This window comes from Erpetoichthys calabaricus, chromosome 14 (genome assembly GCF_900747795.2).
Source record: "Erpetoichthys calabaricus chromosome 14, fErpCal1.3, whole genome shotgun sequence".
NCBI lineage: Eukaryota > Metazoa > Chordata > Cladistia > Polypteriformes > Polypteridae > Erpetoichthys > Erpetoichthys calabaricus.
The window spans coordinates 59,724,578-59,750,992 of NC_041407.2; the positions used below are offsets into that span (position 1 = coordinate 59,724,578).

At 37.9% G+C, this 26,415-nt stretch overlaps 1 protein-coding gene across 1 annotated transcript; it reads left to right on the plus strand.

Annotated features, from left to right (window-relative positions):
- The first annotated feature begins 1,434 nt into the window (after positions 1-1,434).
- On the plus strand, positions 1,435-26,322 carry LOC114664839 (doublecortin domain-containing protein 2). The gene is made up of 11 exons (XM_028819125.2): positions 1,435-1,919; positions 4,525-4,579; positions 8,058-8,128; positions 10,955-11,086; positions 13,135-13,284; positions 15,108-15,144; positions 15,521-15,589; positions 22,245-22,428; positions 25,107-25,210; positions 25,463-25,525; positions 25,692-26,322. Exons 1-11 carry the CDS (start codon positions 1,450-1,452, stop codon positions 25,728-25,730), a joined length of 1,374 nt encoding a protein of 457 aa, XP_028674958.2. The 5' UTR covers positions 1,435-1,449; the 3' UTR covers positions 25,731-26,322.
- The last annotated feature ends 93 nt before the right edge of the window (positions 26,323-26,415 follow it).

The window sequence follows — 26,415 nt, forward strand, 5'->3', positions numbered from 1 at the left end:
TGCTACGCAGCAAGAAGGCAAAATAATTGTGATCAAGTGGAATGACAAGAAAGACATTAGCCCCCTAAGCACTGTTCACAAAGCAGCAACAGTCAATTGAAATGTGGAAGTCATGAAGTCTGGCGCTGTGGTAGCCTAAAATACCAAAATGGGCGGTATTGATTGGGCAGATTGGGCACTGACATTCACAAATACCTGGAACAATATAAGAAAATTGTGCAAAGAAACACGCTTGTACTGACCTTCTTGAAACATTAAGCTGTGTTTTGGTGACTGTGTTAAAACATATCACACAAAAGATGTATGAAATGTGCATCAGTACAGCTGTGGACACTAAATGTACCTTTCATACTGTAATTATCTTGTTTTGATATTAAGACATTTCAGTTACACATAATGAAATTTTTTGTTGTGTTTTCCAGGGGGTACATAATATTAAGGAGGGTAATAACAACAGCCAAGGCTGCAATTAGGTTGCAGTTGGTAACAGATAACACATTAATGTCACAATTTTCTCTGTGTGGTACACTGGAGGGGACAAGGTCCATAGTGAGTGTTCTACGCCACCCTGTTGGCTGCTTTTCCTATTGTTTCCTTTCATTTTAGTTTACTATGTATGTTTTGGTGTCAACATTCTTTTTTTTCTAGTTTAACTTTATCAGTGTGTAGAGCTGTGGGCATCAACCCTGTTTGCTTTATCTTTGAAATGGTAAGTTTAATCTGTGACATTATTAAGTTCATTAGCAACTAAAGTGAGTAGATATTAGGCTTTTACTGTGCAAATCAGCTTAATTTCTAAAATCAAATATTATGACGTTATTTAAAAACCAATTATCATTATCATTCCTCATTGTTGATAACGGAAATGTTAATATTCTGAGAAAAAGTTTAAACGCTGCACTGTTCCTTGTAGATAAGCAATTACAAATGGAGTGGAAGATCTGTAGTTAATATTTATTGTGTAGGGCCTGAGTTGCCTTGAAAGCTTGCATATTGTAATGTGTTTAGTTAGCCAATAAAAGGTGTCATTTTGTTTGAATTTCACTACATTCATAATGGCTAACACGGTACAACACCCTAGTACTTCTGTAGGCAAGTAAGCCACAATCAAAGTTTAGCACAGGTTTGTTATCCACTGGCATCTGGTAGGCTGATAGCGTCTCCAGACTAGTGGAGAATTAACTATTAGGCTTTTGCCTCTGAGCTAATTGGAATTTTTGTTCAGGCCCCGGGAGTTTATTTTGTTTTACAACTACTGTGGCCACCTTCCTTTTCAAAGTGCTCTTCTTGTAAGTGAAATAATTGAGATACTGTGTAATGCAGTGATTTAGGAGCCCTTGCTGCCACATTGTGAAAACAGTGAGGTGTTCAGTTTATCTTATTGACTCGGCCTTTAAGGTTTTGTTGGTGGGTTGGTCCATAAATCCTGCTATTGCTAGAGTAGCTGCCATGGCAACCAGGAAATACTCACAGCCTAGCCACAGTCGGCCGGGCAGTCCAGCCAAGGCAGTGTTTACAAGCAAGCCGACTCCGGAGAGCTTCAAGAAGGAACAGAAGAAGCCTGAAAACCCCTGGGAATTACAACTGAGTGAAATCCTTTTTGAACTCCCAGCTGAGGCTTTCCAGATTGTGACAAGTTTGAAAATGACCTCGGTTGGCACTGTGTTTCCACCTGCAAAGAACATTATAGTGTACAAAAATGGGGACCCTTTTTATAATGGGAGAAAAATTGTAGTAAACCAGAAGCAATTTTTAACCTACGAGTCTTTCCTTAATGAAGTGACTGGCAATATCCAAGCTCCCACCGCAATAAGGAACCTGTACACGCCTAAAGAAGGTCATCGTGTCCATGAACTGAATGACTTACAGAATGGTTGTCATTATGTGGCGGCGGGCTTTGAACGCTTTAAGAAACTCGAGTAAGTGAAGTTCTGATTTATGATTTGAGTTACACTTTAATCTCTCTATAATGTAATATTTATAGAATGGCACTTCTTTTAAATGCATTGTAATTGTCCCGAAGTATATGAGTGCTTTATTCTTCAAAGAGTATATGTTAGTTACATTTTCATGCTAATGAGAGTCAGCATGAAAGAGTGCAAGACACGTTTAAACAAGACAACATAGGATCTTCAAAAGGAATATTAATCCACAACTAGCCCTGGTTACATTATAATTGTCATTTTATTAGAATTGATCGAGAATTGATTCCAGCTCAGCTTCAGCTACTTTGGCCTGACTTTTCTCAGAAGTAATTCTTCACATTATTATTTCTGATATTCCAAACATTTCAGTTTATAATGTTTTAAAGTGACATTCTAATGTAAAGCAGGACAATAACAGGCCATAGATTTTCTCCTAAAGTCCTATTTTAACTGAAAAAGCAGTAACATTTGTTGCATGTAGCATTTCAATTGCTTTTTTTTAACAGATTGTTTTAAAACAATCTAGACAATAAAGAAATAACAATTTAGATAATTTATATATAAATGTGATGATCTTCATGAGGTGTTTCCAAGTTCTGGACCTGGGACAGAGCAATTCATCGGTTTAACCAATTTCTTTATGAGACAATTGTTTGCTCATTTCTGCCTTTAGTATTTCTATTCAGAAATGTCCAACAGTGTTTCAAATTTAAAAATATACACACATACTTAATTGTTAACATTTTGCCCCTATATTCCACTTGCCATCCTTTACTGAACCTTCTTAATACAATTTGGGGTTGTGGGTTCAAGAACCTATTTAGAGAGTTACTGGTCCATCAGGGGAGACACTCTGGGTCAGAATAGAGCGGCCAGTTAACGTTCTGAGACTTTTAGGTAAGGATGAGAGACGTTTTGACGTAAGGTTGTTATGACTTACCATGGTGTTGGACAGCAGTGACGTATTATATGTTGATTAGCACATGCAATTAAGAATTTCGCTGTAATTTGTGCACATAACAGTATAAACCCTAGCATGCAGAAATGGGAAGAGCATACAAACTCCACACCAGCAATGACTGGGCCAGCGTTTAGTCCTAGAACTCGGAAGCTGTGAGGCCAATAAGGCTAATGTTATTCTAAAAAAAAAGTTTAAAAATAATTGCCTGATGATGAACATAGACGAACAGAGTGAGCACTCTTGTTTTTACAACAGATTACTCATTGAACCTGTTTTAGTTAATTTACAACCCAAGTAAAATTAGAGATGTTCAAAAAGTGCATTCAGTGAAGCAGAAATGTAAAGATGACACCCACTTCTGGTAATTAATAGCAGCGATAGCAAAAGTCATTTTTCAAAATTTCTTAGAAAATTAAATACTTAAATATTTTGATAGATTTTTTATATTTAACTGCTAAAGCTCATTTGGCATTCTGCTATACACAGTGTACCAAGGACTGCCAGGGCTACAGGGGTTGAATTATGAGGAAAGATTAAAAGAGTTGAGCCTTTTCAATTTAAGCAAAAGAAGATTAAGAGGTGACATGATTTAAGTGTTTAAAATTATGAAGGGCATTAGTACAGTGGATCGAGACTGTTATTTTAAAATGAGTTCATCAAGAACACGGGGACACAGTTGGAAACTTGTTAAGGGTAAATTTTGCACAAACATTAGGAAGTTTTTCTTTACACAAAGAATGACAGACACTTGGAATAAGCTACCAAGTAGTGTGGTAGACAGTAAGACTTTATGGACTTTCAAAACTCGACTTGATGTTAAGTTAGAAGAAATAAGTGTACAGGACTGGCAAGCTTTGTTGGGCTGAATGGCCTGTTTTCATCTGGAGTGTTCTAATGTTCTCATGTTGGACTCCAGAACCACAGCAGGCATTAGTACAACCAGTCCACCACGGGCACACCTTGGTTATCAAAGGCTGCTTGCTATGTTTATATCTGCAGAAAAAAATGACAAAGAATAATACTGGGGGGCAGTGCAATGGTCAGCCCTTCCGAGTTCTCTGTTCGAATCGTGGCCCAGTCTGTCTGTGTGGTGTCTGTATGTCCTTTCTACATCTGTCTGGACTTTTCTCCTGGTTCATCAGCTTTTCTCCCACATCCCAAAGTCATTTGTGTTATTTTAGTATGCCCTTTGTGGGGCGCAGGGGTATGCATAAATATATCCAGCAAATATGTCTGCAGTTGATTCCTGTGTCCAGTGCTGTCAGGAAAGGCTCTGGCTTCCATGGCCCTGATTGGCCCTAAACTTAATCAATTGTGTTTGAAATATGAATGGGATCATTGAACCAATACTGGGATTAATTAAACAAGGATTACGGTTGATAAACTGTCTTGAACATTAGCAGCTAAGGTGTTCTTTAATTAAGTAAATTAATTCAGGTGAACTTTGAATCAAGTTTGTAATTCGTCATTTGAGTCCTAAATGCTAATCATTACATGACCTGACGTGTAACTGAAAGTCAAATGAAGTAGAGGCAACCAATACTCTTCATCAGCAAAAAGAAGTTATTGAATGTTTGCAGTCATTCCTAAGTGGTCAGACTGCGTGCGCTAAGGTAATGTGTCATTTTTTATTTTCAGTTATTTAAACCCCGGATCAAAAAAGGCACCCAACAGGAAAAGAGATGACATTCAGGTGAGAAACTGGATGAAAAAATGTTTTTTGTATCACAAGCGGCTTTGATTTTACTATGGTAAATATGAACAGAACATGTTTTTCTTTTTCTTTTTTTTTTTTTTGGTATAATGGAAACCTACTGATCATATTGTTTTTTTTTTATTTACTACACTAGAAGGCTGATTTTGCACAGGGAGCTTTAAGCAGAATGTCGACATGAATAAAAATTAATGGCTCGACACAAAGATACAGAGGCGTGAAATGCTGACTGAAAACCAAAAAGTGTTTCTTCATTATTTGGTCTACGATTAATAACTTAAAAAAAGCAGCTTGCATAGATTTGCCTTTGAGGATTCATTATGTTATATGTGTAATTTAATAAATAATGAAAGAAAATGAAATTTGGATGAGTCTTCACCAATTCATAGTTGTCAGTTCATTTCCTCCCTCAGTCAATCCAGTAACCCGAAGGCTGCTTGAAAAGTAAAATTAACCTTAAAAGCATATGACTATCTATATAAAATAGCCATCTATCCATGTCTAAATTCCATTTAGTCTAATTCAGTGTTGTAAGGATTAATTAATACATAAAATGTAACTGAGATAAAGTGTCGAGTATCAAGTAATTGGTTAATAGCAGTTATTGGAGATGTGCAGAACTGTGCATCCTGGGACTAATGAACTGGCCATTTGTAGGTGTGCAAGCTAGTGGGCCTTGTGATGGCGTGCCGCCCTGACCAGGCGCCTTCCAGCCTTGTGCCCTTTGCTGCCATGATAGGTACCAGTCACCAATGACTATGAACTGGATTACGTCTGCAGGAGAATATTATTTTATGCTATGTTAATCAAATAATGTTGGGCAGTTTGCTTTCTGATGTCTACTCAGCTTGATTCTACTGAAAAAAATAATATCATAAAAGTTATGGACTGAAACCAATGGTATTCTTTTAAGTTATTAAACAACGCTCAATTTACTTGTGAAATAAATGTTGTTAAAGTGCTTATTTCAGTTTATACACTGCAAATATCTAATAATGCATTCCACTTGAGAATTTGAATTCAAATTTTATTAAATACTTTACATTTTCCATTCTTTGTCCTATTTATTTGAGAAATATTAGTGAACGTTAATTTAGCATATTAACTTAAAAAAGTTTTACAGCTCACACCAAAGGTCTAAAATACTCGTTGCTGATATTCGCACATCCATAACCACAAATACTTCCTTCAGATTTCTTCTTGAAATTCTTCATTCTGAGTACTAATAGAGTGCAAGCTCCTAATAATCCAGAAAAATGGCGTACATCTACATAATATTGTGTGAATAACATAAACATAATTATAGATCACGCAGTGGACAAAAAGGGTTTAAAAATAACTACAATTAAATTGCCTGAATTAGATTTTGCTTAAAACAATCAAACTTAATGTTAAGATTTGTTAAATAGAATATCACAAATGAGTGTTTAAATAGTCCAAATTACAGGTTAACAATACACTTGTGTAAACAGATGGCGGTTAGGTCTCTAGTAACTTTAAGAAATGTAACTAAAAATAATAATTTCATGAAAATCAATATCATTTTCCTAAAATCAAGTTGTTAAGCAAAGCTACTGCAGTTGACCCTGTGCTTATTAGTTGAAATGCAGGGATCTGTAAAGGGATATTTCAAATAATCTCTTGTGAAATCTTAAACGTTTCACCAGCAGGGTTTAGCTGTCATTAAATTATTATGTGCAGTTATGGAAACAATGCTCATTTCGCTAAAGTTGCTGAAGATCAAAGAGGATCGAGTTACACCAGTATTGGATATCTGTTTGTCAGTGTGTAGTAAACATGCTGGCTAAACAAATAACAGCACAGTTGGAACGGAAAAGGACATCGGATAGAAACAAAAAAGACAGGGTTAATAGTTTCAATAAGTGGTAGAAAAAGACCTCATTTAATATACAGTATCCACTGTAACTCATGAGGGGTTAACCTCAGTGGGAATGGCCATAACCCACCAAATAAACGGCTCATTAATTTCAGTCCCAGTACTTTCTCAGGGTACAAATCAGTGGCTGCCCGTCCGTGTGTGAAGTCTATGATTTCTAAGATAGCAATTAAACCAAATGGAAACACAGATAAAAGTTGTCTGTCAAGATTAAATTGTATTAAATGTGTAAAATTAACAGATAGTCTATAAAGTGATGTAACTTATCCAAGACCTCTATTAAACAAGCCCACACAATATGAAAATTTAAATTAGGAACCCAACTCCCCCTCTAAAAAGGAAAAGGTGGCCCGCACTCACAAAGACGGTGTGTACCTCAGGTCTGTATGAACAAGCATGTTAAAACTTTAAAAGCACTGATATGCACTGTACTCGTAAGTTATTTGCATCTTTCAATCAATTAATTTAAGCAGTTTAATGCAACTTTAGGGTCCCTACAATTTGTAGGTGCCAACCTGGTTAGGGGTACCAGACCATTACAGAGTACTTCCAAACATTCACTCATAACGGGCTAATTTTGAGTTCCATGTGTTTGTGATCTGAAAAAGAAGCAAAATATTCTGAGAAGTAAAAAAAAAAAAAGAAGATGACACAAGAATATTGTGCGTACCCCAATAAAGACAATGACTAAATTGGGAACACATATCTGCAGTGACTTGGGCAGGAATGGAGTCCAGATCTGTGGCGCTGTAAGGCAACACCACTAATTGTAAAAAATATTTCCCACACAAATACACATCTTGCTAAAATATTAAGACATCACTAGTACAGAGAAATAAAAGAAAGATTACATTGTCCAAAAGCCTAAGGTGTAATTAAGCAGCTCATTAGCAGCAAGTCTCAGATTGTAGTCAAGTGTTTTAGATGGCAACAAGAGTTTTGGGTATCCAGGACAACAGTCTGTGTTTTACAGAGTGACCCCTGGAGTACCAAAGAAAACAGCCAGAAGGGAAGACACTTGGCTCTTTGACAACTGATCAGACATGCTGCTCATGGTGTGGGAGACCTGTGGCCGCCTAGAGCCACAAAGAGCACATTCCTCACAAGGAGTCGGCTGCTTAATCAGAGTGCTCTGCAAGTTTGGGCACGCTCGGGGAGAAGTCCATGCCTCCACTCTTCTGTTTAGATGTAAACAATAACTGCATTGTCCATATGGCAAAGTCATGTGCTTTGATTTTGGCAACTAATGTTGATATCTAACTGTATTGTAACAAAATAGGCTACTTTATTTTCCAGGACAGAATTTCTTGTTTCCTTGTGCAGTTGCACAATGGCATCTCTGAGCTGCAGTTCCCAAGGAGCTCCTACAGACCTGTAGGCACCCTTTGTTAATCCAATCTTGAGCTTAATTTAATTAATCCAAATCACTGTAAATTGCATTAAAAATAAGAGGCAGTATAATACATATGTTTAAGAAATCAATTTGAAGCCCATGTCTCCACTATTCTAATGCATTTCCACACAAGGTTCCTCATTTGAGACTCATTTATCTGATTTCAGATACAGACAATATACAGACTGAACGTCTCAGCGAAATGGAGGAAACAAATCCACATGCCTCTGGTGATATTGTAAGTTTTTTGGATTTGGTTGATGAGCCAGAAAATGCTGTTATATTTGTAGATTTTAAGTTAAATGCATAAAATTAACACTGGTGTATAATGTACTGTATTTAATTTTAAATTATGTACTACGTATTTTACGAATGTGCATCTATCTATCTATCTATCTATCTATCTATCTATCTATCTATCTATCTATCTATCTATCTATCTATCTATCTATCTATCTATCTATCTATCTATCTATCTATCTATCTATCTATCTATTCCTTTAATATCCATCCATTCATTTATCCTCTCCTGAAACTCTGAATTGAATTAAGTAAGTTTAAGAATTCTATGTTTTGTTTTATACAGGGCCATTCATAATGTTTGGGACAAAGACACAATTTTCCTTTGATTTACCCCTCTGGTCTACAGTTTAAAATTACAAATCAAACAATTCAGTGCACATTGCATACTTTCATTAAAGGGAATTTACATACATTTCAGTCACATCATGATGTAGAAATTACGACACTTTTTATACATTTGTCCCCCCAGCCCATTTCAGGGCACCAGAGTATTTGGGACAACTGATGTTACAGGTATTTGTGATTCCTCTGGTGTGTTTTATTGCTTCCTCAGTGCAACCATTAGATACCTAGGCTTGCTTCTACCCTTTGGAGTCTGTAGTTGCCATTGTTCAACATGATGACAAGAGCTGTGCCAATGAAAGTCAAAGAAGCCATTAGCATCTGTTTGTTATATTTGCTTAATCAAGAAAGAGACTAAAGGATCTCACATTTTTAAGTGGCCAGTGGTCTTTTATTATGTTAGTCTGTTTCTTTAAGGCCATTCAAATACCTTATTGTGTTGCTTCACTTTTTGCATGTTTAGAACACTAAAGTACACTCATAAATTAAGACATAAATTAACCATCTAAGACAAATATTTTTTGTAAACTATCTAAAGGGCCTAAGACTTTTGCAATATATACCTGTATACCAGTGCCATTTGTAACAGTGAAAAGACAACTCCAGGATGCTAGCCTTAGAGATGGTGTTTCAAATAAAAAGGCATATGCAAAACTGGAAAGTAAAAAGAAAAGATTAAAATGGGATAAAGTTTAGAACCATCCAGAAATCCAGGACCCAATGTTTGTGTTCCTTTGCCCATTTTTTCTTCACTGTTAAAGGTGATACTGGTATTTGGCATGCATTATTTAAGGAAGATGATAACTGAGGGCCTATATGGTATCCATTTCTTGCACTACAGACTCTGATGCCCTTGTCCTCATGTGCAGTTGTCTATCTGGGCCTTCTGCTTCTTCTTCTGTCCTGGTTAGATCAGGTTTGCATTCATCCCTCAAGAGAGCGGTGGCCACCTTTATATAAAATCTTCAGTTTAATGGCAATCTGTCACATGGAATAACCATCACTTTGCAAAAACAACATTGGACTGACAAGTTTCTTTAGAAAACTGTTTTGTTTAAAATTTACACATGATTAATTAAAGATAAGCTAAGAGAGCTTACAATTAGGCCATTGGAGTAATGTCTATTGAAAATGGGGTTTTGTAGTCATACATGAATAATACATTATAAATCAATCATTTGAAACAGTAATAAAACACAGAAAAACAATCAAAAAACATTGAGAAGGTTTGGGGCAGCCACCCGTATAATTTTTCCTGGCTGCAAAATTGATTCAAAAGAACAGACATGTTCACACGACTGAGTTCAAAACAGATGGCGGCTTTAAAGGCCAGTATGGGAAGTGATGTCATCAGGACCGGAATCGGAAGTGATGTTGTTGTGTGCCCCAGAGCCGGGCAGGATTTCCCTAGAATGGTCTGTAAGGAATTGAGAGAGAGAATTAGTGCACTTCGCCACCCCCTGGTCTGGCATGGAATTACGTGTACTCAGGCCCTTTAGTTGTCTCCTAAACACACGTGTGTGACAGTGTATACTAGGCAAAATATGCTGTGTTAGCAGCTGACCTTGTTCACAGAAAATCTTCCTGGACATTCATATTGTGGCTGGCTTAGGAAATCATTTTTTCCCAGCGTCCCATGATGCTTTGCAAGGCCTTTGTGACATCACAGAGCTGTAGCACTCATGCACAGAACTTTAAAGCATGCATACTGCAAAGAGAAGGGTCTAGCTGCAGACCTCTGCAGGTTTGCAATCCAGGAGCTCTGCCAATTGATTTTCATGTTTATGTCAATTGGTTTACACAACAGTGCAGTATTTGAGTCAGATAACCGTCCCACAACCCTAACCTTAACCGTAGTGTAACCAGGCATATTGCGTAAAATCACCATCATATAATGCAATGTGTCAACCTCCTCAGTGGAGTGGCGCCCTGAAAATATGCAGCTAGAGTCCATTAGCTGTAAGGCTGCTGCCAGATTTGCTTCATGGATACGTGATGTCCTGACCAATCCGTACTCCTGCTGATTTGCACCCTGCGTGTGCTTAAAAAAAACAAAAAATCAGAGCTTGCAGTATTTTCATTTGAGGAGTACATTAGATTACAATAACACTGACTTCACTCACCACATGGCTAATTATGTGGGGCAAGTCACTCACTGGTTGGACTGAGATGCTGAATATTTTAGACTACACAACAACCAGCCATGGGAGCGCACCACGACTGCCTCCTACTCTTTAATAAGATTATGTAAATGAAGTCTGTGACTGAAAATTGCTGTGAAATTTAACAGCGCCTTTAGGAATCAGACTCACATTGAACAATACAAATGCACAAGTCAGCTGACTTAAAGTTTCTTTTAATTCAAGTGAGGTTCTTGTTGCCCAAAGTAATGGATGCTTCTTTGTTGTTTCTGTTGCAGCGTGTTTCGAAATGGAGATTTGCTTTGCCCTGCTTTTCGTCTAATCATTCCCAAGAATGTCCTGCACGACTGGGAGAAAATCCTCATAATGGCTACAGAAAAGGCAAACCTGCGTACAGGAGCAGTCCAGAGGTGGGTCTTGTGCTAAGAAAACAAAAAATCAAAGTGACTTTACAGACATACATTTGTGTCATTTGTATGTTTTTCTGTTTGATGCCATTCTGGTATTATAAGGAGCCCTGGTACAGATTACCTGATTCAGCCAAAAGCATAGTACAAATACTCCATAAGGAAATGAGTCAGAGGCTTATATCTGAACTAGCAGAAGGACAAAAGTGATGATCGTTAGATAATTAAAACAAATCCACTAGTATTAGTATAATAAGGTCAGATATGGATAGGTGAATACAGAAGAGATTATTTTGGATTAAAAAGCCCCTATGGAGTCTCATTGAAGTTAGTTTAACTTAAATAAAACTGATACAAGGCATTAGTTTGGCAGTGTGGAATTGTGCCTGAGGCTTTGGACTGCACAGAATTTAAGCTGCCAATTCAGTTGCTCACAACTTATTCACTGTTGTCCCCAATAAGTCCTTGAACCAGCTCATACAATATAAAAATATACAGAAACAACTTTATGTTTGTAGTGCATTGCCTTGAGGATGGTATAATAATATTCTAATAAAAATATTTACTTGAATTCTTTAGAAATCAATTTTTATACTTACTGCAGGTTAAAACTCACTGGTCAGCTAGCCTGGGGGAATACTGGTGGGCATAGATGAAAGGCCATTAACAGGCTGGTGTAGCCTGGAATGGAAAGGATAGGTAGATTTTACGGTAATCCCTTCCTCCTTTACGAGAAAAACTTTGGCTGGAATGGAGGTGAATCCAAACAGGACTGAAATGAAGTAGGGGAGTTGGCCTGTACTGTGACATCCCATTTTCTGGGAGGTATGTTAGAGATGCCAGACCAACATGAAGATGGGATAACAAAGAATCTCTCTCTTTCTCTTGGCATTTTCCATCCTGAGGGCAGGCCGTTTTTGTTGCCCTATGCAGATGTCATGATGAGTCATGGGCCATGTCGCAACATCTTGGCCTATACCAAAACGGAGAGCCATCTGGTAGTCTAAAGCCAATGTCACATTGTGCGACTTTTAGTCTGGGTGTATGTCAGATTTGCTGACCCCAGTTGCTGATCTCGTTGTTGGACCATGTCACATTTAGCGATTGCATGTCAGCCTTCCAGCACAGTCCTGCTCAACATTTTTTGTGGCAGCCAGTAGTGTGCTGAATGATGGAGACAGTACTATACGAAGGGTTAACAGGAACAGCAAATTCAGCCACGATCTCTAACTTTTTTTTTAACTTTTTTCCATTCTGCTGTGGTACATAAAGCACAAGACATCAGACAGATGAGCCTCTCTTCTGTTTGTGTGGTTCAAAATTCCTGCGTTCCTTATTCCTCATTGCTGCATTATATGCATTGTATTTGACTGAGCATTCATTGGTTGTCAGCTCTCATGCACACAAAGCTACCCCTACAGATATAGACAAAATCAAAACTCTTTAATTTTATTGTAGAGAGTCGTGGACTAGCTGAAGTGGGTCACTGGGAATGTCACATTACGTGACTGGCTTCACTGGAACATGCCTCCAACTTGTGAAGATTATATAAATGAAGGCTATGACTGAAAATCACTGGAAAAGTCATGTAATATGTCTTAGCCTTCAGCAAGATAAACTGATTATTAGCCTGCTTGTATTGATATTATTTTTCCACCACTCACATTCATACTGTTCTTATATTTTGGGCACATTATCTAAAATGCATGAATAAATATGTAACTTTTTTCCTGCCTGTTCTGGTATTCTGTCTTATTGCCTGGGGTTATAGATGCAAAAGAATGCGAGATGTATTTAATTATAGTGACCACGCTGGTAAGAATAAACACATAAAGGTTAAGGAGCGGATTTGAGGCCTTCTGTGAAAGGTCTACATAATAAAGAGTATGGAGGGGAGAACTGGGGTCATCCTGGAACCCTACCGTGACAAAACATGCATGTTAGGATGGTGTTGTTGAAAGACAATAAAAAAAGCAGTGTGGGCTGGAATGGCATATTTAATTTGATATGAACTGTTAATACAGTAAATAAACATTTGTTGATTTAACTAGGCTGTGTACAGTTGAGGGAGCGACAGTATCAAGCGGAGACAAACTGGAAAGTGGACAGTATTATGTGGCAGTAGGAACTGAAAAGTTTAAGCATCTGCCTTACGTTGAACTACTTGTGCCTAAACCACCAGCATACAACGGCAAGCTCAGGTAAGAATTCACTGTCGGAGCTCCGGTGAATCATTTAGTCCAGTTTAGTTCAATGTAATCCTGTCTAAGTCAGCAAGATGGCAAACTGATTAGCCTCAGAGCTCTTGGTTTGAATGCCAGGCCATCCACCGGGTGAGTTTTCCTTCCACATCCCAATTATTTGCCGTTAAGGCTGCCGGAATTGTTCTTGCCTACTGTGATTTTACAATTGGATTAAGAGGCTTAGTGGATTCTAAAATCTTCACTAACAACTGAGTTGGCATATCTAAAAGCAGCATGGGAACTAAACTGTCTTCTAATGTATTTATTTATCTGTATATCAGCGGCCATACCACCTGCACTTTAGAACAGGCAAGCCATCTGTAGCTCGGCGTGTTTGAGCTCAGCCAGTCCTTGATTGGGAGGCCATCTAGGAAAGGATGGGTTGCTGCTGGAAGTGGTGTTGAAGAGGGGACGCTTACCCTGTGGTCTGTGCAGTGACAGGGACACTGTCCTGTAAAAATGAGATGTAAAACCGAGCTTATAGCTCTTTGTGGTTATAAACGATCCCTGGGCATCTTTTGATTTATTTGTCAATGTCCTGGCCAAATTGCCCACCACAGCCTGGTCATTCTGGGCCCCTAACCATACCTGTCTGTAATTGGCTAACTATCTCTCTCACCCCTTCACCACCTAATATGTGGTGGGTATATGGACGCAAGAAATATTGCTGAATTAGGACTGAAGACACATTGAGGATATCTACAGTGAATTGTTGTCTCATCCAGATGAGTGTGAGCTTTCATTTACATCTAGATGTAATCGTGTCAACAAGGTGGGTTCATTATTTATTGTCTTTGAAGGAGGTTTGTCTACCTAGCCCTGAAGGAGGAAAGCAAATTCCAAATTGCATTGGCCCGAAGAAGACTTGATTGGATGTTAAAGACTGGACACTTTTTCAGTTCCCTGTTAATATCTAGCTTGAAATGTTCAAACAAATATATCTGCACTGTTCTGACATCAAAACACAATGAGAAGCCCGAGAGCTCAGTATTAGAAGCTATATACTGGAACTGAGACCTGTTGTTTGCTTTATCGGTTTTGTGACAAATACACTCTGCTGGCTTTGGTAATCGTCAAACCACTTCTACCACCACCAATGTGTAGCATCCACCTGGATGATGTGACAGCAGCCATTCTTGTGACAGCACTCTCAACCAAATATTAGGTGCGGAAGGGGTTAGAGAGATGGTTAACCGATTATAGACAGGTATGATGAGAGGGGGCCAGAATGACCAGGCTGTGGTGCGCAATTTAGCCAGTACAATGGGTAACGTCCTACTCCTTTCAAAAGATGCCCAAAGATCTTTTATGACCACAAGTCACTGTCCTGTGGCATTGGGACCCCCATATGGTAAGCACTCCCTGCTGGCCCCACCAACACCTCTTCCAGCAGCAACACTTTTCCTAGGTGGTCTCCCATCCAAGTATTGACCAGGCCCAAACATGCTGTTTGGTGTTAGTTTGCTGTTAATGACTGGCTTCAAATGTTCAAATGAGTACACGGTATTTGAAATAACATCTTGCACTGTTAATGACGGCCAAGAAGAATGAGAAGCCTGAAGGTTCAGTAGTGGAAGCTGTAAAGGTCAAATGTGTTGTTTGCTTGTTTGGTTTTAAGATAAATGTGTTTCTGTTACTTGTTTTATCTACACATTGCTGTTTTTTGGATAACCGTTGTTTAATACGAGATGTAGAGTGGTACATTATGACTGAAGTAGTTTAGAAAAGTGCAACTTAAATGTAACTAATTATTATCATTTGTTATTTTTTTCTTATTTCAGGCATGCTGGAAATAGACGCTTCAGAAAAAAAAATGAGGTATAATACAAATATATTCTTTAAAGGTCATACAACAAAACAAACTTCTTGAGACATACAGTACATGAACGTTCAAACATGTTATTTTTAGTACAGTTTAGGTTTAAGAGTTAACAATATGTACTGTCAGCATACTTGAATTAAGATGATAGATGAAATGTCATTATTTACTTCACCTCTTATGTTAGGTGGCACTTTTAATAGGAAGTGCTTCATTTAACGAAAGCAATGTGTCACAGTCACATAACAGCGGCATTTCATTCCAAATTTCTAACCCAGCTCGCTCTGTAGCTGCTCCACCTTTCAGGAGATGAGTTTGTTTTTTTTTTTGCCACGGGATAACATTCTTGTCTTATTTCCTGTCTTGTGTCAGTAGTATAGGAAACCAGACAGTGTCCCGCAGGATGGAGCCAGTGACTCTGCCCTCCTTCATTCACCAGAAGAGGTATAACCTAAACCTGGCTCTCTGTTACCTTTTAACATGTTTTGTTGGATTATGACATAAATTACAGCATACGGGTCACTTCTATGGATGACACTGCTGCCTATTAGCACCAGGGATCTGGGCTCACCTCCCCAGTCGGCCACTGTCTGTGTGGAATTTGCACCTTAATCTTTAATCCTCCATCTTCAAGTGTTCTTATTTCCTCTTTATCCCACTGACCTGTTATGAATGAATGAGTGTGTGCCATGCAATGGAATGGCATTCTGTCCGGGGCTGTTTGCTCCTTGGTGTGGGGGGCAGGCTGTGACACTGCAAAGGCTGAACTGAGACATGTAGGAAATGGAGGGTTTGGTCGAGTTAATTATTGCCAGCAGCTCTAACAATTCTCCAGGTTGTGTTAGCTGGCTTGTTAAATCGTGTGCCTAGCTATTGTTAAATGTATTAGACTGAAATACTAAAATTAGCATTTGTGAACACAGCCTTTAATGGAATAAATTGAAAGTACATATTCCAGCCTTGTAAAAAAAATCCACCCTTAAATAAACTCTTTCCATGTTTAGCTTAGCATTTAAAAAATACATTGGGCTCCTTTTTACAATTTTCATAGATTTTCTAAATTTCAGTTCAACGGTCACGTACAACACATTTAACTCTGACCTGACATGGGGCTCATTTTATACTGCTGGACTTTGTTCACTTTTTTTCACTAATTATTTTATAATAATAATGCGAACACACAAAGGTAGAAATGAAATCAAGTAAGAATTTACGTTGAAGCATGCTTTAATCACACTTATGTTTGCTCTTTGTTCATTTAACTTTTTGCAAAGAGCTTCAGAAATGTATTAGTGCTTTATTTGATGTTCAAACACAAGTTTGAATGTGTAATTTTTAGTAATTAGTACAGGCGTAAAACCTGAAAATATAAAGATTTACAACAACAAAAAAACAGACTTCCCATACAGTTAGGTCCATAAATATTTGGACAGAGACAACTTGTTTCTAATTTTGGTTCTGTACATTACCACAATGAATTTTAAATGAAACAACTCAGATACAGTTGAAGTGCAGACTTTCAGCTTTAATTCAGTGGGGTGAACAAACCGATTGCATAAAAATGTGATGCAACTAAAGCATTTTTGAACACAATCCCTTCATTTCAGGAGCTCAAAAGTAATTGGGCAAATGAAATAACTGGAAATAAAATGTTCATTTCTAATACTTTGTTGAAAACCCTTTGCTGGCAATGACAGCCTGAAGTCTTGAACTCATGGGTTTCCTCCTTTTTAATGCTCTGCCAGGCCTTTACTGCAGCGGCTTTCAGTTACTGTTTGTTTGTGGGCCTTTCTGTCTGAAGTTTAGTCTTCAACAAAATGCGTGAAATGCATGCTCAATTGGGTTAAGATCAGGTGACTGACTTGGCCATTTAAGAATTTTCCACTTCTTTGCTTTAATAAACTCCTGGGTTGCTTTGACTGTATGTTTTGGGTCATTGTCCATCTGTATCATGAAATGCCGCCCAATCAATTTGACTGCACTTAGCTGGATTTGTGCAGACAGTATGTCTCTGAGCACCTCAGAATTCATTCGGCTGCTTTTGTACTGTGTCACATCATCAATAAACACTAGTGTCCCGGTGCCACTGGCAGCCATGCACGCCCAAGCCATCACACTGCCTCCACCGTGTTTTACAGATGATGTTGTATGCTTTGGATAATGAGCTGTTCCACGCCTTCTCCATACTTTTTTCTTGCCATCATTCTGGTAGAGGTTGATCTTGGTTTCATCTGTCCAAAGAATGTTTTTCCAGAACTGTGCTGGCTTTTTTAGATGTTCTTTAGCAAAGTCCAATCTAGCCTTTCTATTCTTGAGGCTTATGAGTGGCTTGCACCTTGCAGTGCACCCTCTGTATTTACTTTCATGCAGTCTTCTCTTTATGGTAGACTTGGATATCGATACGCCTACCCCTGGAGAGTGTTGTTCACTTGGTTGGCTGTTGTGAAGGGGTTTCTCTTCACCATGGAAATGATTCTGCGATCATCCACCACTGTTGTCTTCCGTGGATGTCCAGGTCTTTTTACGTTGCTGAGTTCACCAGTGCTTGCTTTCTTTCTCAGGATGTACCAAACTGTAGATTTTGCCACTCATAATATTGTAGCAATTTCTCGGATGGGTTTTTTCTGTTTTCGCAGCTTAAGGATGGCTTCTTTCACCTGCATGGAGAGCTCCTTTGACCGCATGTTGTCTGTTCACAGCAAAATCTTCCACATGCAAGAACCACACCTCAAATCAACTCCAGGCCTTTTATCTGCTTATTTGATAATGACATAATGACGGACTTGCCCACACCTGCCCATGAAATAGCCTTTGGGTCAATTGTCCAATTACTTTTGAGGCCCTGAAATGAAGGGATTGTGTTAAAAAAATGCTTTAGTTGCCTCACATTTTTATGCAATCGTTTTGTTCACCCCACTTAATTAAAGCTGAAAGTCTGCACTTCAACTGCATCTGAGTTGTTTAATTTAAAATTCATTGTGGTAATGCACAGAACCAAAATTAGAAAAAAAGTTGTCTCTGTCCAAATATTTATGGACCTAACTGTATATACAGTGTGGCGCAGGGAAACGGGAAATTTTCAATAGATGTTCAATGCACAAATAAACGCATTACACAATACATTTAATGATGAAATGTATTGTACAGGATCTGCAATTAATGATGGTAATCAATATTCATTTTATGTTTTGAAGAAAACATCCTGAAGGTGTTGTCCATTTCTCTGTACACATTCCGACAGCCTGTTGTGGAAATTCTGCATTGCTTGACGTAACACGTCAAGAGGAATGCCAGCGATTTCCTCTTCAGTACTCCTTTTTAGTTCAACAATGGTTGCAGGACGTGTGCAGTACTCTTCGCTTTTAAGATGTCCCCACAGAAAAAAATCGCAAATAGTGATGTTGTAATCGCATGAGCAGACAGGATACATTCATGACATCCTAAATGGCAATGACGCCAAAACTCTCTTTGTGTAGCAGTCACACTATCACCATTCTTATAAAAGGCTTTCATAGCGAAGGCTCGTTGCGCACCACTCCACTGCTCCATTATAACTAAGGGGTTCTAAATGAGGTCGCATTGGGCCCAAACAACTGCCGATGCCCCAGGGTCGCCAACACCTACTTCCAAAATTTCCCATTTCCCTGCGCCACCCTGCATATATAGTTGTAATTTTAAATGGATGATTTTGCCATTTTTACCCATCAATCTAAACCCAGTTATCCATAATAACAAAGTGAAAACATGTTATCAGAAAGGTGTTCAAATTTATTAACATTAAAACTGAAATCCCTCATTCATATATGTATTTAGACCCTTTGCTGTGACAATCCAAACTGTAAGCATCCTGTTTGCTTTAATTCCCCTTGAGATGTTTCTAGAATTTGATTGGAGTTCACCCTGTCAAATTAAATTGATTGCACATTGTATAGAAAGGCACACACTGGTGTATATATAGTTCGACAGATCACACTGGATGTCAGGACAAAACCCACGCCATGATGTCCAAGGAACTCTCTGGAGACTGTTGTGATGAAATTGTGATGAGGCAGAGATCGGAGCAAGGTGATAAAATCATTTCTAAAACTTTTAATGTCTTCAGGAGTATAGTGGTCTCAATTGTGAAATGGAAGAACTTTGGAACCATAAGGACTTGTAGAGATGGTCATTCAGCTAAACTGAGCAACTGGGCAAGAAGGGCCTTGGTCACTCTAACAGAGGATTAGATGTCCTCTGCTAAGATGGGAGAAAATGTTGGCAGGATGATCATCTCAACAGTACTCCATCAACTGGGTTTTTATGGTATTGAGGCAAGATGGAAGTCACCCTTGAATAAACAGTCAGCTTGAAGTTTGCCAACAGACATTTAAAGGGCTGAGAGAGCATAAGGAAAAAGGATTCTGTGGCCTGAGGAGACAAAAACTGAACTCCCTAGACAAAACTCCAAGCACTGTGTCTGTTGAAGACCAGGCACTGCTCATCACCTGCCAAATATCATCCCTGTGGTGAAGCATCATACTATGGGGGTGCTTCTCAGTTACATGGACAGAGAGACAGGTCAGAATTGAGGGAAGGATGAATGCAGCTAAATACAGAGAGGTCCATGAAGGAAACCTACCTCAGAGTGTACACAACCTCAGACTGGTGTGACTGTTCACCTTTCAGCACCAAAAACGACCTGAAACATACAGCTAACACTTTACTGGAGTGACTTTGGGTCAAGTCTCTGACTGTCCATGAGTGGCCCAGACCCATAGAAACGGCCCAAATCTATGTATGCAAAGCTTGTAGTGAGGGTATGAATACTTACTTGAATGAAAGAATTCAGTTTTTGATTTGTAATAAATTTGCAAACCTTTCTGAACACGGTTTTCACTTTCTTACTAGGGGTTACTAAGTGTAGATTGATGGGAAAAAAATGGTAAAATTATCATTTAAAATGAAATTTGTAACAATAATTTGCATAGAAATAGTTTCAGAAAACATTCTCTCTCTCTCGCCATACATACCCCCCCACCCCCCTCCCGGCCTGCGCTATGCGTCAGCCACTTCGCACCTCTACCGCCTATGTGGATTTCACTTTCACCAAACAACAAATCTTTTAATTCTCTCGGATACACCTCTTCATTGGGAATAAACACTACTTTTCCCTGATGGCAACACGAATTAAACGATCTACAAGTCTCTGACTTAAAGTTAAGATCCAAACAATATATTCAATCTCTTTTCGCTGTTATTTCACCGAGTAATAGTTTCCATTTGTTTGTGCTAATGCGATCTTTGCTACAGTTTTTTTGAGACTTTCGAATTTTGGCACTTTCATTATCTCTAACCTGCTCTGCATGTGTATCGTGCCAATGTTTTTGAATTCTTGACGACTTTCTACTTTGTCATCTACTCTTTGTCTTTTATTTCCGGCCCTGGGCGTGGTTAAATCTCTTGGTACAAAGTCTCGTCTCGCGGGAGGTGAAAGTATCTCTCTCAAAAAGTCTGGTCTTGCCCCAGGATTTTTTTATTATAATAGAGAGATACACTTGTATGTATATAATTACAAGAAATTCTCAGCTTTTTGCAGACAACGCAAGAATGAATGATTTTCACTAATGAATAAGTCTAATGGTCCCAGAAAAGTCCACTCTCATTGAAAAGTTAATTTAGTGGTGTAAAAAATCAGAGAAAACTATGATGATGTTGTGTATTTAATAGTTGGAAACCTTAGTTCAATGGTTATGGAATAGCAGGAGTGGTCTGACTTTAGTGTGGTGATTTGAGTCCTATGTGTATCCTTTTTCTTTTGTCTTAGTTATATTTTGTATAGAAAGAAGAATAATTATCACTGTTATATCAAAAATGGTTTATTTCTCCAGCCCATTCTATTAAAATTATGTTTTAAATAAAACTATCCTCATTATTTTCTCTGATAAAAAGATCACTGAACTGTGTGCGACTCATATGAAAATTATATTTTTTAATAATTACCATTTTCTAAAAAAAAAAAAAAAAAAAATCATACAATACTGAAACTTAATTATACAATGCCTGCAATCTCTCCTCTATTGCATGGGTTTCTGGATGTGCACTTTTATCATTTAAAAGCATTAACATCATTTGATTTCCTTTGCATTCTCCATTGTCGTGTTCTGCGTTCTGTAATTTAAGTTAATAACATTACCAATGTCCCTTCAGAAATCAGAACCATCAGCATTTCTATTTATCCTGCATTGCTGCCCTTGCACAATCATTTAGCAGGTACATCACAATTATCACTTCAGTCTATAAATATGTCATTAGTATTCTATCATTTTCTCTCCTCCTATGTGTTGAATTATTCATTCCATTAGAAAACTAAGGTCCTTCAGCTTGAAAGCCGTAATTCCTACTACTGTAGTAAACATATTTTAACTTCACATAGTTTGTTGGTTGGGTGCATATCTAAAATGAAAGATGAAACCATATGCTATTTTGTTTAGTAAAGAATAAGCATGTAATTTAAAAGGTTCAAATTTAAAACTTGTCTCATTTTGTTTAGTGTCTCAGCAAAGTATTTATAATGAATGGGGGTCGGGGGTCACAGGACATGCAGAATCGAGGTACTGCATGGTTGGTGCCCTGGAAGGTTCTGTTTGAAGTTACATGCTGGTTTGGAGTACTTTTCAGTTATCAATATTTAATATGGCATCTTTTATGTGCAAGCTTCAGAGCACCATGGTTTACAAACCAAATACAGCTATAAGAAAAATGAGTCTTTTAAGTAAAAAATTAAAACAGAACAACAAAAGAGGTATTGTGTGTACATAACAATAAACTGAAGCAAACAAGTGGCAGGATGGCACAAGGAAAAAAAAATAAAGTCAAGCATTACACATGATAAGAAAAGAAGAACTAGATGTTTTAAAGTGCCAAATAGTTGAGCTGTAGTTTTAGCATTGGATTAATAGTGTACTGATTGTTAACATCGGTAACATTTCCTTGTTTCTACAGTTTACAATGGAGTGGGTTCAGTAAATGGATGAATGGGCGCATGGCATTCTTCTGCCTCTCTGACAGCTGCCTTCCGTTTAGGTGTTTGACCCGAGTTTTTATTTCTGCTCTTGTGCAGTCAGACATTCGCAGAGTGAAGTCAACAGGAGCCACAGATGAACCTGGTGTCACCTCCTCCCCACCTGTGATCAAAAGAAACAAAGACAAGAATGGACCCAGGGAGGAGGACTCCATATTTTATGCTAAACCTGTTCGAGTACGGAAACACGACAATAATTCCAAACCAAGTAATAAAACAGAAGGTAATAAATTAACCATTTTTATTTACAGTAAATTACTGAGTTTAGCAAAAATGTGAAGAATTTGATAAATAGAAATACATCATTTTGCTAGGGGTATTTTGTCGGTATTTCAAACACTCAGAAAAATTTATGTGAAAGTAAAGTTTTGAATTAACCACTTATGTAAACAGACTGGAGGTAGCAATATACTGTATTACAGGCAGGAAATATAAAAAGAAAAATAAATAAGCTTGGTTAGTCTTATCCTTGGTTTCTGATATATAATGGCCAGATAAAAATGGGTTACTAAACAGATGCTGAAAAGAACAGAACTTACTAAAAAGAGGCAATAGGAAAACTAGAAGTTTGAACAGGAAATTCTGGATTTTACCATAGGATGTATGAAAATACTACTGTCATTAGTGAAACATGCTGACCTACAATCTTAAAATAAAACACAGTAAGTGTACACTTAGTTGCATCAAATATTTGAAGTATTAAAATTTCTGCTTCATGTTAAATGTTTAAAGTCTAAATATTCTGAGTTGTATTAGAAATTTGTCGTTTTCAACTTCTGATAAAGGTCCATTAAGGGTTAAATCTCCTGTAAAGGATAACAAATCAAAAACAACAGCATATTCGTAATTGGGTGGCAAGATGGTAGGTCAAGATGTGTGGAGTTTGCATGTTTTCCCCATGACTGCGTGGGTTTCCTCCTACTGTTCAAAGATGTGCAGGATAGGTGACTTTGCAACACTACATTGGCCCTAGTGTGTGTTTGGTGGGTGTGTGTGAATGTGTGTTCACCCTGAGATGGACAGGTAGCCTGTCCAGAGTTTAGTCCTGCTTTGTGCCCTACGTTAGCTGAGATAGGCCCCAGCACCCTCAGTGACCCTGGTCTGGATTAAGCGGGTTAGTAAATGACCTGACATTCATAATCACTGACCCTGAAACAGTCTAATGGTACCCCACATTCTTATGTTTGAAATTGGTCATTTCTCACCTTCTATGAGTGGCTCTTAGAGAGTTAGGACCTCTGGTAAAGGGTAAAATATCAAAAATGTTAGCATAATTGTGATCAGCAATCTTGAAATCGCATAAAATGACACTCCACAGGCCTGTATTACTGATCCCAAATGCTTTGTGAAAAGGAGTAACTTTGACCCCTTGTGTCCTATTAGGGGGTGAACCCCTGGGGTCAGTTGATGTGACGTACACAACTTCATGTCCTTCTGATCAAGACACTTATTGGGTTACTATATATCATAACGGTATAATTTCCTGCACAAAATAGGGTCCATAAATGCTCTAAAAATGAGGGTTTTCAGGTCTAGAAGGCCAGCAGGGGGAAATCCAAAAAGCTCAACACCTTGCATAAGTTAAATGGTACATCATATGTGTGGGTTTTCATACTGCGGTGATTTAGGGGGCAATGGTCAAAAAAACAAAAAAAAACTGAAGTGACTTGTGAATGTTCTTAAGTAATTCTTATAAACACTAAAAAGCTGCCATTTTATTACCTAACTAGCTGTGTAAGCCCATGCTGTAAAAAGCCTGGGGTCCTAGAGACTATTGAAATCATAAGAAAAAAAAACAAAACTGAAATGTAGAGGTGTCAGGTAATTGAAAGGAACTACTCTGGGCAGCTCTCTCCTAGGAGGATTTGTTTTGCCGACGTGCTTGCATCGCTTGTGCATTAATGGCAGGAAGAAAAGTAAAAGGGATACCGTTTTGCCGATGTTAGCAGCTAAGCGACTTTGTCTTTGTTCTGAGGTTTTGTTTTGCTGATGTGCTGGCCTCGCTTGTGTTATTAGTGGTTAAGCGAATTTTCTGTTTCCTCGGAGGCAGAGCCCTTGCCCCAACTCCACCTCTCACTTCCGGGCCAAACAGACACACACACACACTTCCACGTGTAGACATTTATATACAAGATAATTGTTGAATTGCATAAACTAATGGAGCTATAACCTTAAGCTTTCAATTAAGACCAAGATTAAGGTTATAGCCCCATTCGTTTGCGCGTGACTGTGTGACAGACATTAACGTTTTACATAATAATGTAACATACCATTGGCGTACCATTCTCAGGCCTGTTTTTAGTTCAGTTCTGGGTTAGTTAGGTTGAGCCTATACCTTGACAACCACGGACAGGGTGCCAGTCTATCTCATGGGCCAATCACACACACAGACACACAAGCCCCGTGGCGCACTGGGATCCCCAATGAACTTAACCAGCTCGTCTTTATGGATAAGGGAGGAAAACCTTTGAATGCACAGGGAGATTCCACATGGACAATCCCAGGATGCCGGATCTATAAGGACACAGCACTACCCACCGTACCACCATGCCAATCTTCAGTTAGTTTAGCAAAGTAAATCCCAAGACAATAATTATTAAATAAAGTTAATTTTGTACTGTGAGCAATATGGGAGCGAATGAATTACAATGATTATTAAAGATTTCAGAAAAAAAGTTATTTTTTTCCCTCCCGTTAAATTGATTGCCATTTACCTTTGCTGTTATCTGATATTTTCAATCACTTTTATAAAAGAAAATGATCATTTTAAAATTATTTTCATTTGCACTTCCATGTGAAGGTAATTTAATGTCTGCATTTTTTAATTAAAATTCTTCTTCATTCTTTAATGCATATTTTTTTTAAAAAAGAAAACGTTTTCAAATGAATTTTATATTACAGAAGAACCTGGAGTTTTTAGGGGTAACCAGGAAAGGAAGGAGGCGCAGGGAGCCCGAGAAGTACCAGAAGATGAGAACACAAGAGTAGAACTGCCGCTTGATGAGGTACGCAATGCCACCTCATTTCTCCCATACATCATTTAGTTTAAATTTTTTTCCTAGATGTCACAACCACAAGAATTCATTCTTTTTTTCTAACATGCTTAAATCCACAATACATTTCAAATCTTTCATCCAAACTTTCTAATTACTAACTAACTAATTCACATTCCAGGCTTGTGTTATATGGATTGACATGCTGTACTTCTGTCTTTCATATTAATCGGACTACTGCTAAACACATAATTTTGTTTTCAGAGAGTAGCAGAAACAGTGGATGATGAACTAATAGCAATGAATGGAGACCACCATTCATTAAAGGTAAAGAAATAATGGTTGCTTACAGATAATACAAAAAGTCTTGTGTGCACCTCATTAGAAATCAACTCCTAGATTCCTGAAATATCAAGTCTACTGCCTTCTTCTTTAATAATGAATTTCATGGTGGGCCTTTTCTGATCTAATCAATAACCTTCTTTTGTGCAAGGAACTAGAAATGGAACCCTCTCCAGAGACAGAGAATTAGGTCTCGCAAGACTAAGCAGACCATCACAACAAAAGTGCCCAAGCAAATGCCTGAACAGACCCACATCCAGTTCAGTTTAGCTTCAAAAAGTAAAGAGGTCAGTTTTTAAAAAAGCAAAACAGATGTTTATCATATGCTGAGAATCCAAATGTGTTATACCACAGAAGGAAGCATTTTGTTGAAACACAATATTATTTCACTGTAAATATGACTGTTCTTCCACACGATTACCTTATGATACCTGCACCTCTGTGTATAAAATGACTGGTGTGTTTTCTATATGAATTTTATGTTAATGTAAAGGATGCGTCTCTCTTTTTTGTATACTTACTTTTTATATTCGTCTTTACAGCAGAGCCCTGTAATGGTGACATATCATCTGCTTTATGTTGTTTTGTAATCTGGGCGCAGCACATCATAAATATCATGTTCAAGTTACTGTACTCCCAAAAATAACTTAGTTGTACAATTAAACAACCTTAATGTTTGTTTTATATGGTACTGTTATATCAAACTGTGATTTTCCTGTCTTAATTAGCATTTTTTCACAAGCATTGATCAAATGTGAACTTCAATAAAAAGAAAAATTTACAATATAAATGAAAATAAACATTTTTTTTACATTTATACATTTGTTCTTTTATTCATGCTTACATGGAAGATGTATATTAATTTAATACAAAAC